At 36.5% G+C, this 14896-nt stretch overlaps 1 protein-coding gene across 1 annotated transcript; it reads left to right on the top strand.

Annotated features, from left to right (window-relative positions):
* The first annotated feature begins 5172 nt into the window (after positions 1 to 5172).
* On the top strand, positions 5173 to 6096 carry LOC141483890 (uncharacterized). The gene is made up of 2 exons (XM_074178892.1): positions 5173 to 5327; positions 5391 to 6096. The coding sequence occupies exons 1-2, from the start codon at positions 5173 to 5175 to the stop codon at positions 6094 to 6096; spliced, it is 861 nt and encodes a 286-aa protein (XP_074034993.1).
* The last annotated feature ends 8800 nt before the right edge of the window (positions 6097 to 14896 follow it).

Here is a 14896-nt window from a genome sequence, read left to right as displayed (position 1 = left end):
ATGCATCGATGTGTCCTTACCTACCCTCACTCTCTACGGTGATGCGCAGGCGACGTGGATTATGGTATTTAAGAAGGGGGCGAGTGTTGGTTATGTCAGTTTCCATCGAGTGAGTTAGTGAGAACATATCATAGAAAATGTATTCTTGTGAATGTGGTAAATCCTTTACCCGTAGTGACAACCTTCGTCGTCATCAGCTCCAGAGTTGCCAAGGAGGGCCATCAGTGAAACGAGTGAGATTAGATGACGCTGCAGCACCTATGTACACATGTAATTGTTGTAATGTGATGATTCCATTGACTCAAGTGAATTCTCACAATAGAACTCTACAACATAAGAATAATACATGTGTTCAATTCAGTGATGGTGTTCAAATTATAAAGAGCGCCTTCAAACGTCGGATTGCGACATACAGGGTGCAGAGTTCCATTGTTTCCACCGATTACATGTTATTCTTTAATGAAATCAGGCAGAAAGTTATAGAATTATTGGAATCGGCCATCAGGGTTCACAAAATCATCAAAGTGAATATGGAAGTATTTGGGAGTTATATTCTACAAACACAAGACCTGAAGGAAACCAAATCATTTAATTCACAGAATAGAACAGTTGATCAATCTACTGATTTGAATTCCTTATTTGATGGATTTCGAAATGGGATTATCGCTCAAACTACAGAATTCCAGGAACGTGATTCAGGTAAACATTTCTACCAAGTTTTAATTGGATGGATTAGTAATATTGTTCTGTATTTAAGGTTGGACTTGTGAAAAAATCATGTTTCTGGAGTTGAACATTAATAAATACAGCCCGCTCAGTGGATGTTCATATGTGAAGCTGCCTGAATGTATTGAGCGTAGGAAGGCCGTGGTTAATGTCCGTAATGAAGATCAGCATTGTTTTGCATGGGCTATCACTTCAGCACTACATCCTGCAATCGATAGAACATCAGAAGTTTCATCGTATCCACATTTCAGTACAGTCATAGATGTAACAGGTATGAATTTTCCGGTAAAGTTGAAAGATATTGTGAAATTTGAAGACAAGAATGATATTTCAGTTAATGTGTACGGTTTAGAAAGTAAATTCGAGAAGGGTAAAATAATGTATGAAATAATTGGACCATTACGTTACTCTCAGAGAAGACTTAGAAGACATGTCAATTTGTTACTTATCACAGATGATTTCGGTAATAATCATTATTGTTGGATCAAAGATCTTTCAAGATTAGTTTCAAGCCAATTATCGGCTCATGAACATAAGAAATATTTTTGTGATGGCTGTTTATTATATTTTTCTAATGAACAATTACTATTACGTCATAAGATAAATGATTGTAATCACTTGAGTACTACAACACCATCAACCAATTTCAAAGTCAATAAATATGGGAAAACGGTACCTGAAAATATACTAACTTTTGAAAACTTTGAGAAACAAATGAAGGTACCATTTGTAGTGTATGCAGATTTTGAATCAGTACTGAAGCCGATTCAAACCACTAAACCAAATCCTGAATACTCGTATTCGATCAAGACATTCAAACATGAGCCTTATTCATTTGCTTATTTGATTAAATGTTCATACAATGATGATTTATCAAAATTTGTTTCGTATAGGGGTGTGGATGCAGCCCAAAAATTCGTTAGCAAAATCGAAGATGATTTGAAAAATATTTATGAAAATCATCTCAGGTTTCCTATTCCTATGGATGTACAAACTCCTGAGGAAGAGGAACAGTTTGCTTCTGCCACAAATTGTGGCATTTGTTCCAAACAATTTAATGATGGCGAAGTCAAAGTGAGGGATCATTGTCACCTCACAGGAAAAAAAAGGTCCCCTGCTGCTCATTCATCTTGTAATTTGAATTTTAAATTGCCAAATTTCATTCCTATAATTTTTCACAATCTCAGTGGATATGATTGTCATTTATTCATAAAGGAATTGTATAAAAACAAAGATAAAGTGGATGTCATCCCACAAACTAATGAAAAATATATATCTTTCACAAAACATCTCTTTACACACTCCTATACGGATAAAGATGGTAGGGTGAAGAAGAATTATTTGAAAATGAGATTCATTGATAGTTTCAGATTCATGCCTAGTTCTTTGGAGAATTTAGGTGCAAATTTAACATCTGATCAGTGTATCGAGATGCGCAAACATTTCCCACAAATTGAAAATTTCAATTTGATGAGAAAGAAAGGTGTATTTCCCTATAGTTTTGTTGATGACATCGAAAAACTGAATCATCCAAGACTTCCAACCAAAAATCAATTTTATGATAAACTCAATTGTGAACATATATCAGATAATGATTATGGGAGAGCTCAACTTGTTTGGAATTTATTCGAATGTCAGGATTTGGGTGAATACTCTGATTTATATTTAAAGTCAGATGTGTTACTATTATGTGACATTTTTGAAAACTTTAGAAATATATCTGTTGATAAATATAAATTGGATCCGGCACAATACTTCACTGCACCCGGATTATCGTGGGATGCCATGTTGAAATATACTAATATTGAATTGGAATTACTAACTGATATTGATATGGTTCACTTCTTTCAAAAAGGTATTCGTGGTGGAATAAGTCAATGTAGTGAAAGGAAACATAAAGCAAACAATACATTTTTACCGGATTATAATCCAAATGAACCATCTTCATTCATTTCATATTTGGATGCAACAAATCTATATGGTCACAGCATGTCGCAACCATTACCAACAGGTGAATTTTCATGGTTAGCACCTCATGAAATTCTCAATCTTGATATAATGAATGTGGATATCGATAGTCCTTATGGATATGTATTGGAAGTGGATATACATTATCCTCAAGAACTTCATGATAAACATTCCGATTTACCATTCTTAGTTGAACGTTTGATACCTCCATATGCAAAATCGAAAGTTCCCAAATTAATTCCAAATTTAAACGACAAAAGAAAATATATTGTTCACTATAGAAACTTACAGCAAGCTGTCAATCATGGTTTGATAGTGATGAACACACATAGAGTATTGAGGTTTAAGCAATCATGTTGGATGAAGCCTTATATAGATTTGAATACTGAAATGCGTAATAGGTCTAATAACAAATCTGAAAAAGATTTCTACAAACTAATGAATAATGCAGTCTATGGAAAAACAATGGAAAACGTAGACAATAGAATTGATGTTAGACTCATTACACATTGGGAAAATATAAAAAGAACTATAGGTGCTAGTTGTCTCATATCTCGACCAAATTTTAAAAAATGCTCTATTTTTACAGAAAATTTTGTTGCCATTCAATTGGCTAGAGTAAAAGTTCATTATGATAAACCACTATATTTAGGATTTTCCATTCTAGAATTATCTAAAACAGTTATGTATGATTTTTTCTATGGATGTATCAAACAAGAGTTTGGAGAAGATGCGTCCTTACTCTACACTGATACCGACTCCCTTATTCTCAAAGTAAATACAGACAATTTCTATGAATTTATCAAAAATAATATAAATAAGTTCGATACATCTAATTATAAAATAGGAAACCAATTCAATATTCCAGTGACAAAGTCAGTTCTGGGTAATTTCAAAGATGAATTCCCAAATGATCCAATAATCAGCTTTTACGGTACAGGTGCTAAAGCGTATTACGTGAAATCTGTTGATGGTGAACTGAAGAAGGCCAAAGGTGTGAAACGATCTGTTATAAAGAATGAATTGACATGTGAAGACTATGAAAAAATCATTGAAGAGGGAGGTATGATATTCAGGAAGATGAACTCGTTCAGAAGCGTATTGCATGATATTTACACTGAATTGAAAAATAAAGTCGCTTTATCGTATCATGACGACAAGAGATTCATCATTCCGAATACCACTCGAACTCTTCCATGGGGTCATAGCGATATAGAATTTTATCGAAATGATCCTAATGATAACATTCGTTGGGTGTCTGAAATCGTTCATTCTTTTTCTCAAGAGAGCGCCTTAGACCAACTAATCAATTTGTTGACTGTAGAGATGAATAATTGAATTATAATTCGAAGTATTATTGCTTATTCCTTCAAACCGGAACATTCTTATTTGTGATTATTTGTGATTATTGTATTATGTATTGTATATGTATCACTTTTACCAAGTTACTTAGATGAATAAAAAATGATAAAAATATTATTTGTTTCATTTCTATTTTCCTAACCAATTACTGTAAAGTATATAGCATAATGTAAATGAAAGAAATATCAGTTTGAAAAGAATCATCGTAGAGTGCACAATGTCTAAAACAATCGATAAGTTTGGTAGAAAAAGAAAATTGGGTGGTAATGTCATTCGAGGTCCTCCCGGGATTGGTTTTAAATTAACAAAAGATGGTCATTATGACATGCAAAGAAAAATATTGAAAAATATAAGCGAACCAATTGACAAGAGTGATTGTGTAACTGTATCATATCTTGAGGGGGAAATTAACGGAACAAAGGAGGTTATACTTCTAGCCCTACAAGCTGCAATACAATCCACAATAGGTAATATTGCTCGCGATGCCCGTCAAGCATTTGACGATAAAATTGCAGAGGCTCGGATAACTTTCACTCGTAAATTTGACAAACTTACAAATGATGTGGACATAAAAATGTCTGACATAACAGCGTCTACAAATAAAAAATTTGATGCTATGTCAAACATAACAGGGACTACAATGAAAAAGTATGATGTACTAGAAGAGAGAGTTGAAGTTTTGGAGAAAAGCCATAAAGTCAGGCCATCAGGTGGACTGGGATATCCAGGACTGGACATTGATCCAAATGTTAGAATAATAGAACCAAAACCAAAACCAACAGATGACGTATTAATTGAACCAACATGGTGAATTTACTCCCGCGTTAGGTTAGATTAGATTAATACATACTGTAGGTTAGGGTCATAGGTGTTAGGTTAGGTTAGGTTTCACGGCGCGCGAAGCGCGCGGGTGGGGGTGGGGGGCCACCGCGCCGGCGCGCGAAGCGCGCCGGCGCGGTGGCCCCATTACGCTCGCGCCGGCGCGCGAAGCGCGCCGGCGCGAGCGTAGCGAATTGGGGCGTAAGCCGCGCGGAGCGCGGCCCGCTTTCTTCCCACCATTGCTCACCCCGCCCACTTCCTACCATTTCTCGCCCCACCATATTCCAACCATTGCGCATGCACGCCCCCACCTCATTCCCTCCACTCCCAATGATGTTGATACCCCGAGGAGCACGTTCTTCTACATTCAGTACGACAACTCCAGTCATCCAGAGCAGTCCAGCCATACTCAACCAGAAGCAGTGTACTATACGACGAGGAGCTAAGTTTGAGTAAGTTAACAATGTACTTTAATTTTTTACATCTACTAACTTTGTATTATTTTACATTTTCAGAATGGCATCCAACACTCAGGAATTAAATAACGCTGTGGCATCCATCATGCCTATGACAGAGCAGGAGAAGGCATCCACTTCGCGAGTTAGGTGCAGATCCACCAGCCCTGACTTATTCGAGGAGGAGGAGGAAGTCAGGCCTGTAAAGAAGGTTTGCCAACGACCTGCAGCGAAGGTTGGTCCTATTTCTAAGTACCGAGCTACTTGCAATAGGACTAATCCTTATGCAGGTAGTTGGTCGACCGCTCCAAACAGCTTAAGGCCCTCCACACCACCCGCAGCAGTAGTGGAACAACCTAGGGCGCCTTCTCCGGAGGAGCCACCAGTTGTATTGTCCCCATCGGAGGAGGCTCCCATCGTATTCACTCCGTCGGTGGTGCCGCTTTCGCCGATGCTGGCAACACCGGTGACGAATCCTGAAGTGTTAGTGCCACAAGTGCGACAGCCTATCGGAGAGGTTAGTGAAATGTTGGACAGTTTTCTACAGAGATGTAAGGAAGCAGAACATGCTTCTCGAGCTAGTGAGGCCGCGTTGGTTAAAAGGAAGCGCGAAATGGCTGAAATTGTTAACCGACGGAGGGAAGCAGAAAAAGTAATAGCCGAACTAGATCGGAAGTATGCATCTCTGGAGAAAGAGTGTGAAGCAGATACCTCTTCGATAGAGACTTATAAAAAGTTAGTGACTTTTATAAAAACTTTCCCATAGATTAAGTGTAAGTGTAGTAAGATTAGTTTTAGGTTAGTTAGGAATATTTAATTAAGATAGTTTTAAGTTTATGTTTGTAATTTTAGGAAATAAAAATAAAATAAAAAAAAAAGAAGTGAAATTAAGGGTGTACATTGTTTTGGTTTGGTACACATTGAACAATGCGATGGTTGGAGCATTTTTCTTCACTTCGTCTCATTATTATTTCCTTTTTTTATTTCAATTACAAGTTCTTCTATGCAAATACCTCACATCAATTTTTGTGTTCTCTAATCTATTGTAAATAATCTCTTGGGAAGAAAATATGTTTCATAATGAAATCAATAAGTATATTTCATATAATTCATATAGTATTTTCAATTTTCTCTTTCATGGAATATAGCTCATGTCATTTTTGAAATTCATTCCCACTTAATCCCCTCTCCTCCCCACTCCTCCCCCACTCCCTTTCAAAAGTATAAAAGTAGGAATTATCTGTTGGAATATTCAGTTGATCAGCCACCTTCAACATGGAACCTGATTCAACTACTGAGCCGTACAGTGACCCAGCGCATCAACATCCTTACTGGGCTTCTATCCATGAAGGTTTCGTTACCTCCACGACGGCACCTCACTCGATGGATTATGATGACATAATTTATGATGATCGGATACAAGTGCTTCACGTTACTGGAACCGATCAAGCGGACCTGTCTGATGGGGATTATCCAGATCCCTATGATTGGCGGAATGATTACGAATGGGATACACAGTCCGGAAACACAGACGACGACGACAGCGATGACGATGATGACGGTGACGCTGACAATGAGTCCGATGATAGTCCTCCACCATCCCCTATCCTGATTGATGAAGTCCTGAATTCAGACGATGATATGTAATCGTTTCCTCATTTCTCCCATCCTTTCTATTCCTTTCCTTTCCTTCCACGGAGTACACACTTTTTGGTTGGTGTACACGAGGCACTGCGAGGTTGGGGCAGTGTCTTTTTCCCTCTCCCTTATTAGTTTTTTTTATAATAATCACTCAGAGTTTCTCATAATAATAATCACCCCCTCCTTTTTTTTCCAATATAAATAAAGCATCAATCCCAGTTCTATATCATTCTTCCACAATGTCGAGTGCTGATTCCACCACCGAACCGATGAGTGTACCAGAGTGTTCTATGACGAGTACAGGCCCCATCCAGGTACATGGAATAGATTCAACGTTCGATCATTTCAGTACAAATTTTGCACAAATGCTGCAACGTATCTATGATCTACCTGATGATTTCCCGGCACGTATGGAAGAAGGTATGCAAGAGGAAGTAGAGGCAGAGTTAGAGATGGATGTCAATGAGTTAGACGATCTAGAGGATAACGAGCTAGATAATTATGCTAATGATGATGCCATTAGTATATCGTCTGATTCAGATGATTATGAGGATGACATCATCAGTATATCATCAGATACAGATGATGATACAATCATCATTGTTTCTGATGATGATGAGGAGCGTTAGTCCATACCATTGCATGGATTAATAAAAAAAACAGCCCTTTTCAGGGCTACAATTGAAGACTGAAACAATAAAAAAAAATAGCTCTTTTCAGAGCTATCATTATACTTTCAAACAGAAACAGGTTCATACCATTGTTAACATTATAGTCTCAAACAAAATGTATGTATGTAAAAGTATTCATCATTATATGCATACAATGATTGACAAAATGCCAACTTCAACTTTCATTTAAAGTAGTACTCATCATATGCATAGATATTCAATGACTATCAAATTCCAAATATCGACTTTTCAGTCAAAGTAGTAATTTATTTGTCATATAATGTATAGATATTCAAAGACTAACAAATTACTTAGACTTTTATTAGTCAAAGTATTCATTTGTCATATAATCTATGAATACTAATACAACTAACTACTGTTTGTGTGAATAATGTAGCCCTGAAAAGGGCTGTTGTTTTTTTTTGACCAGTAGGTCCACGGTTATTGTGCCACAGGTTGGACATTATTACATATAATACATGTAGATACTCGGGTGAAGTTTGTTAGTGGCCTCTCGCAAGCTTCACACCAATTCTGTCCCATTTCCATAATTGAGACAGTGTTGTGGGTGTTGACATGGGCATACCACCCTCCATTATTGTTTCTATGCGAATAAAACCGAAAGCAGCACCAACATAGTTTTTTGTTCTCTCCATCTATTGTGCTGATCAATACGTATGCATCCATTGCACAATACAAATCCAAGGGATCTTCCAGTGTCTCACTGACATTGAGCGTTCGCATACCGATCCTCAAAGCACCATCGCCTTCAGTTGTGTCAGCTTCTATCCCTTCATCATCTCCTTCTTCATCCATGACCCTCTCAAACTCCATCACGTCATCATCTTCGTCGCTTTGGTTGGCCTCGTTTTCAACTTCGTCTATCTCATCTTCATCGACTCCAACATCTTCTGCTTCAACTATCACTTCCTCTAGCGGAACATTGACATCCTCATCATCTGATTCGTCTATCCAATTGTTTTCATCAACAGCAGATATTCTATTTAATGCAGCATTTATTTTTGCAGAATTCATCTTGTTGTTGTTTGCTCACAGTTGTAGAGAGTGAATGAATGAACTCTAGGTTTGCAAGTCGACTTATATAGGAGGTGATGCGACTCCCACTTGACTCGTTTAGAGTGGAATAGTAGGAGAAGTTATCCCACTATACTTTCACATGATGTTGATTTGTATAAATAGAGATCGTAGGTGTAGGAGAGAGCATTCAGAGTTTCTGTAAGTCATCTCTTAATATTTCTAATCGAATTAGTAAAATGCCGTTTCCAAAAGAGTGGAATGAAAAACCAAAAGTGTGTGTCTACCCAATGATGATTGCAGGGGCTATTGTGTGCTACTTTTGTCAAATAAGTAGACCTAAGGATTCAATCAATCCATGTACTGGTATGTGTAGTGATTGCGTGTTGCGGATTCAACTATCGCCTCCTTCTCATCCACCGAAGCGAACAAAATCGGATTATCGTCAACAACAGTTACAGTGTCTGAAGTGTTCCGAACCTATAATATTTAACAATATAGGTATCTGTAGAAATATTTGCGGTACCTGTGCTGCCGTTCCAACTCCACTGCAACGTTGTTTGCGTTGTGATACATATTCCATGAATTGTTGGAATCATGTATGCAATGCATGTAGAAGTACTTGGGATCTGTGTGAGAAGGTTGGTCAACTCTACCCCAATAGGAGAATCCATTTTTTTCAATGTTGGTGTTTGACGCACGAGCAACAACTATTGAGGAATAGAGTCAAAGAACGTTCCACATCCACAGAGACATATTAACATTTTTCATTTTATATTTTTTATTATCGTTATTGTCCTCTATTATTAATAAATATATATATATATATTTTGAATTTATTTGTATTATTTTCTAACATTTAAAAATACATGCATGCAACACAAAGTTTTCCTCTTAAATGACAAAGATTGTTACATGCGTGAATAGTTTAGTGAGAGAGCGCATGTGCCAGTTGATGAAAGAGCGCATGCGCTAGTTTATTTTCTTCTATAAATGGTGAGGTCTCAGTAACATCATCACCTTTCCTATCCACATTCTATTGCTATCACATATCATTCCTCAGACCTTAATAATCATGAGCTCTATGCCGCTATTGATTGCTGAAGATGGTTCACCACTTATTGATATCGATCAGACTGATTTTGAAAATATTCCAGTATTACATTTATCCAGTCAAGATTCGATAAATGATTTTGATATTAACGACTTCGTTAACTTTGCAGATGTGCCAGAACCAAATGAGCAAATTATTATTGAAAATCCGATCGTTTCGCAATTATCATCACTCAAACACTCTTCATCTACCCTTCCTCTTGGTGTTGATAAGAAATCTAGAACAATCAAGAGGAAGGTTACTAAGGCATCTTCATCGATTGTCACTGACTTTAAAGAAAAGAAAGAATCCAAAAGTGTTGTGCGACAGAAAAAACCCGCAACGAAAAGTGACAGATCGAAGAGGAAGCCAAAAGGTACTCCTAAAGAAATGAAGAGTGATTTGAAAGCTGAACCGCTATCTTCTTTCAGTCCCCTCCATCGGTTTGGGGAAATGAAAAGGAAAGCAAAATACCGTCTTGTAAAGGCACAGATGACTATTGCTGAACTTGAAAAGAGTGAGCGAGCTATTAATGCTAATAATGAAACTCTTGAAGCATTAGATGCCAAGATTGCATTAGCGAAGGTTGAATTGGCTAGAACGTCTAAAGATGCTGATGAACTCCGTTCAAAAATAGGTAAAGATAAGCAATTCCATCAACGTTCGAGAATGCAAGCTCAGGCTGAGCTTGAGCAGTCGACTAAGCTTTATGAGACGGCATTATCAGTGAGAGATAATTGGCAAAAGGAGTTGGATACTGCATTTCAAAGTGACGGCGATTAGTTTTGGGAATGATAATGTGTTTTCAATATCGTGAGTTGAAAAATATAAGCAGGAATGGAGTATACAATTAATTTGGTTTGGTATACACAGAACATTGCGAATGGCTGGGGCAATGTTTACCGCTGCAATATTTTTCAATTCACATACTTATAATTGAAATGAAAACAATAATGAACTTTAATATTACTTTATTCATAAAAGTCACTATTAGATACATTTAAACCATATTTGATTCATCAATCCAAGAATTTTGTTCGCTAGGAAGACCTAACCACTTTACATATACTTTATTTTTTCTTCTCTTCAACACCTTCTCAATCAGATATACGTCAGGATTCTCGGTTCGTAATAACTCTTCTTCGTAAAAACATCCTCTAATCGGCTGTTCATTCATATCTTCAAGATTATAAGTCGTTGGGATGGTTTTATTAATTTTAACAATCTTGAATAGCTCCGTGGTAAAATTCGCAGTGTAAGACTTTTCAAAAATATTTTTGTATTTACTTATACGTACAATATCATTCAATTGGAATTTGGGTTTACTTTGTCTTCCTCCAATTCCATTGATACCCTTGAATTTCAATTTTGTTGTTGAATCAACATTGATGGGTGCCATACCTATTGTACGATGAACTTTATTATTATATCTACTAGTTATAATTGGAAGAATATCAAGCCATTTGTGGTGACCTCTCATCGAAAATTCCTTGTAGAGCCATGCCTTTATTGTACGAATCACTCTTTCTGCTATAGCTGCCTTCTTTGTGCTGAATGTTGAATAATGATTGATATTATATTCTCGCATGAGAGATGAGAAGCTTCTATTAAAAAATTCTTTCCCTTGATCGCTTTGTATATGTTTAGGGGAAAATTTGGCTTCCTTCAGTACATATTTCATTGCATTAGTTATTGTACTACCTGTTTTATCTTTAACTGGCACAGTCCATAGATATTTTGAGTAACAATCAATTACTACAAGTATATATCGGTATCCTTCATTACTTTTTGCATAAGGTTGTAGTTCAGCTAGATCTATTTGCCATAGATCTGCAAAACCTTTGATGGTAGTTATTCTTCTACGAAAATTACGTCTTGCAGGTCTATGTAATTCATTAACAACTTGTCGTTTGATATCACTTACTTCATTAGTCATTCTATTTCAATATGATTAAAGAGAAAAAAAGTGATAATGTTACTGCATTGAATGATGATGTGACAGTGATCATTACTTGTGGATATATATTAATATATTATACCTTCTTCACGTAATTCTTCAATTATTGAAATTATTTCATTATCATGTCCGGTATGTCCAGCTGACTTTGATGCTACCAATAGTCGTAGGCGAGCAACTAACTCTTTCGGTGAATTCCAGTACACATAATTCGCAGGTTTAGAATTATATGTTTTCTCCATTTTCACTCGTTTGAGTGCTCCACTTCTACTCCTAATTGGATATTGTCGTGAGTCTAATAGTGGTTTGATGACTTCACGAAATTTTTTAGAATTTGTATTTTTAAAACCATTCTTCAGATGATATTGTTTATATGGAGCATTCGTTATTTTCAATATTTTGGAATATACTTGACGAGTTTCTTCATTATCAACATCTTGTGGATTCTTCAAAAAGATCATATCATATAATTCTGGACTACCTGCGCATTCATATTTTTTTACTTTATTAGCATCCCAAAATGAAATGTTTCCATCTTTGAAATGTACCACTAGACTTCCCATTTTCAGCTTTTGTGTAATTGGATCCATACGTACGCCAAATGTTCCATCATATGCTGGATTTCTAGATTTTACATTATTCAAATGTTTCATCAAAACATCTTCACCACTTTCATTCATAACAGGTGAGATGTCAGGATCCGAGGAATCGATGTGGGACGATGATGGTGTTTCGAATAGAGTTGTTCTCATATCGTCTTGAAGTGTGCTCGTGTCACTATTCACAGATGATACACCATCAAAAGATTGTTTTCTTCCTATTGGAGTACTCATGGGATAATTTGAAGTAGATTGAACAGATCCACGATTTGGTGATAACACTGCTGATTTAGAAGTAGCGTTTGATGATAAAACATTCAATGGTTTCATTATGGGCTCATACAATCTTTCAAGTGTCGAACGATTTTCAATATTATCATTCTTGATAGAGTTGAATTTCTGTCTGACAGCTTCTGTTGTCTCTACTAGTTGACGTTTCAAATTCATTTCATTGTTTTTATGTTCAGAATCGTTTTTTGTATTCATAATGCCCTTTTTAAATTATAGCTCAATTCGTTGATGAAGTGACCTCTACAATATTCAGTGATCGAATAAGTTTCAAAAACAAGATCATGGGTATATAAAACTATCGAATCCTTTGCGATATCTACCTTCATCTATTTTTCTATCCTTATCAATTACTAGAAATCCATATTGATCCTCCCAGCATTTAACACACATCAATTGGAATTGTTTGAATGTTACATCGGGTGAAACATGCTCTGAATAAATGTGATGTAAATTCGTCTCATCTTGTTTGAACATTATAATGAAATTGGTATTGTCACGCACTAACTGTTTGGGTACCCGTGAATATGTCTGTGCTAGATAAAAACAATCAACATCCTTATGACGTCCCATACAGAAATATGATCTAATAATATCTTGCTTTTCACATATCACATCATCGAAAATGAAAACAGAATTAGGCTTAGCGTCGGAGGGTTCCACTATTTCTGCATTATTGCTGAATGTATAAAAACCTAATCCTTTTATAGGTTCCAAAACACTTCGCAAGTACTGATATTTAGGTTGATTGAGTGACTTCGAATAGAGATACACATTTCTAAATCTCAATCCTTGTGGATGTGTTAATAGTGATATCATTGCATTCGTCTTTCCACAATTTGAAGGTCCTATAATGAGTCCTCGAACTGATGATGGAAGTAGTGGACCATGTCTGAATACTCTTTGTCCATTCAATCCACACCCAAATTTCTCATCTAGATTATCTACAGCAAACTTTTCTTTCTGTTTTACAATGCGCATCGTGCCGTGGTTGGAGACTATATAAATGTTATTAGCTTATTCATTTCAATGTGTACCATCAAACGATACGGACGTATTGAAAGTGATCGTAAAATTAAAAGAGGTTGTGGTTTTGTTAATGATTTAATAAACAAACTTCCTTTCGAATTACATCTACCTGGAGGATATCAATACTGTGGACCGGGTACAAAATTGAAACAACGTTTAGCTCGTAACGATCCTGGAATCAATAAATTAGATATTGAATGCAAAAAACACGATATTCAATATTCTAAGCATCCATCTGATCTTGCAGCAAGACATTTAGCCGACAAAGAACTTGAATACAGCGCTTGGGATAGGGTTAAATCAAAGGACGCGAGTATTGGGGAAAGAGCAGCTGCATTACTTGTCACCAACATTATGAAAGCGAAAAGACATATGGGCATGGGTTGTAGTACCAATAAGAAAAAATGTAAGAGGAAACAATCGAAGAAAAATAATATTAAAAAAGTTGCATTTGGTGCTGGGATAGTCCATAAAGTGCGAAATGTATTGAAGAAAGCTGGTGGGAATCAATTTGTGACGAATAATAGCAAAAAAGCTATCACTGTGGCATTGCAGGCGGCACGTAAATACCTTAAAGCTGCCGGTGGAAAGAAGAAAATCCGCACACCACGCATAATTCCTGTTCCCAAGATCGGTGGACTTTTACCATTGATACCAATTTTTGCTGGACTATCCGCACTAGGAAGTTTGGCGGGAGCCGCTGCTGGTATTACCAAGGCCGTGAATTCGGCAAAAGCCAGCAGAGCGGCTTTAATGGAAGCCAATCGTCACAATAAAACCATGGAGGCTGTAGCATTAGGCAAACGCGGAAGTGGAATATATCTCAAACCATACCGTAAAGGTTTAGGACTATATTTAAAACCATACAAAGCCACAAACAAAACAAAAAACTGATTGAACCCCTACCTCAGAGGCCTCTTACTGATCTCGATCTCAGTTATTATGCACAAAAAATGAAAATTCCACATTTTCGTGGTGTTTTTATGCGTGATAGATTACCATCTTCAGGTCCAAAACAAAACGAGACAGCTATTGTTAATTTAGATGGAATAAGTGGACCAGGAACACATTGGGTGGCATATAAAAAATGTGGGAAAGAAGTCACATATTTCGATAGTTTTGGAGATCTACCCCCACCATTGGAATTGACTCGATTCTTTCGAAAATGTTCGAATGTAAAAATCAAATATAACTATGATCGACAACAGAAATTTAATACAGTTCTCTGTGGTCACTTGTGCTTGCAGTTTCTC

This window comes from Leptinotarsa decemlineata, unplaced genomic scaffold, assembly GCF_025532065.1.
Source record: "Leptinotarsa decemlineata unplaced genomic scaffold, Ldec_3_MD MMD2_tig00004307_RagTag_RagTag, whole genome shotgun sequence".
NCBI classification, from domain to species: domain Eukaryota; kingdom Metazoa; phylum Arthropoda; class Insecta; order Coleoptera; family Chrysomelidae; genus Leptinotarsa; species Leptinotarsa decemlineata.
Note: the sequence above shows the minus strand (reverse complement) of the source record. Positions and strands in the feature narration are given on the sequence as shown.

Bases quoted from the DNA above. Each gene is read 5' to 3' on its own strand.
- LOC141483890 (XM_074178892.1), top strand. From the start codon at position 5,173: ATGCACGCCCCCACCTCATTCCCTCCACTCCCAATGATGTTGATACCC. The intron at 5,328-5,390 runs GTAAGTTAACAA...TTACATTTTCAG, and splicing joins CGACGAGGAGCTAAGTTTGA to AATGGCATCCAACACTCAGG.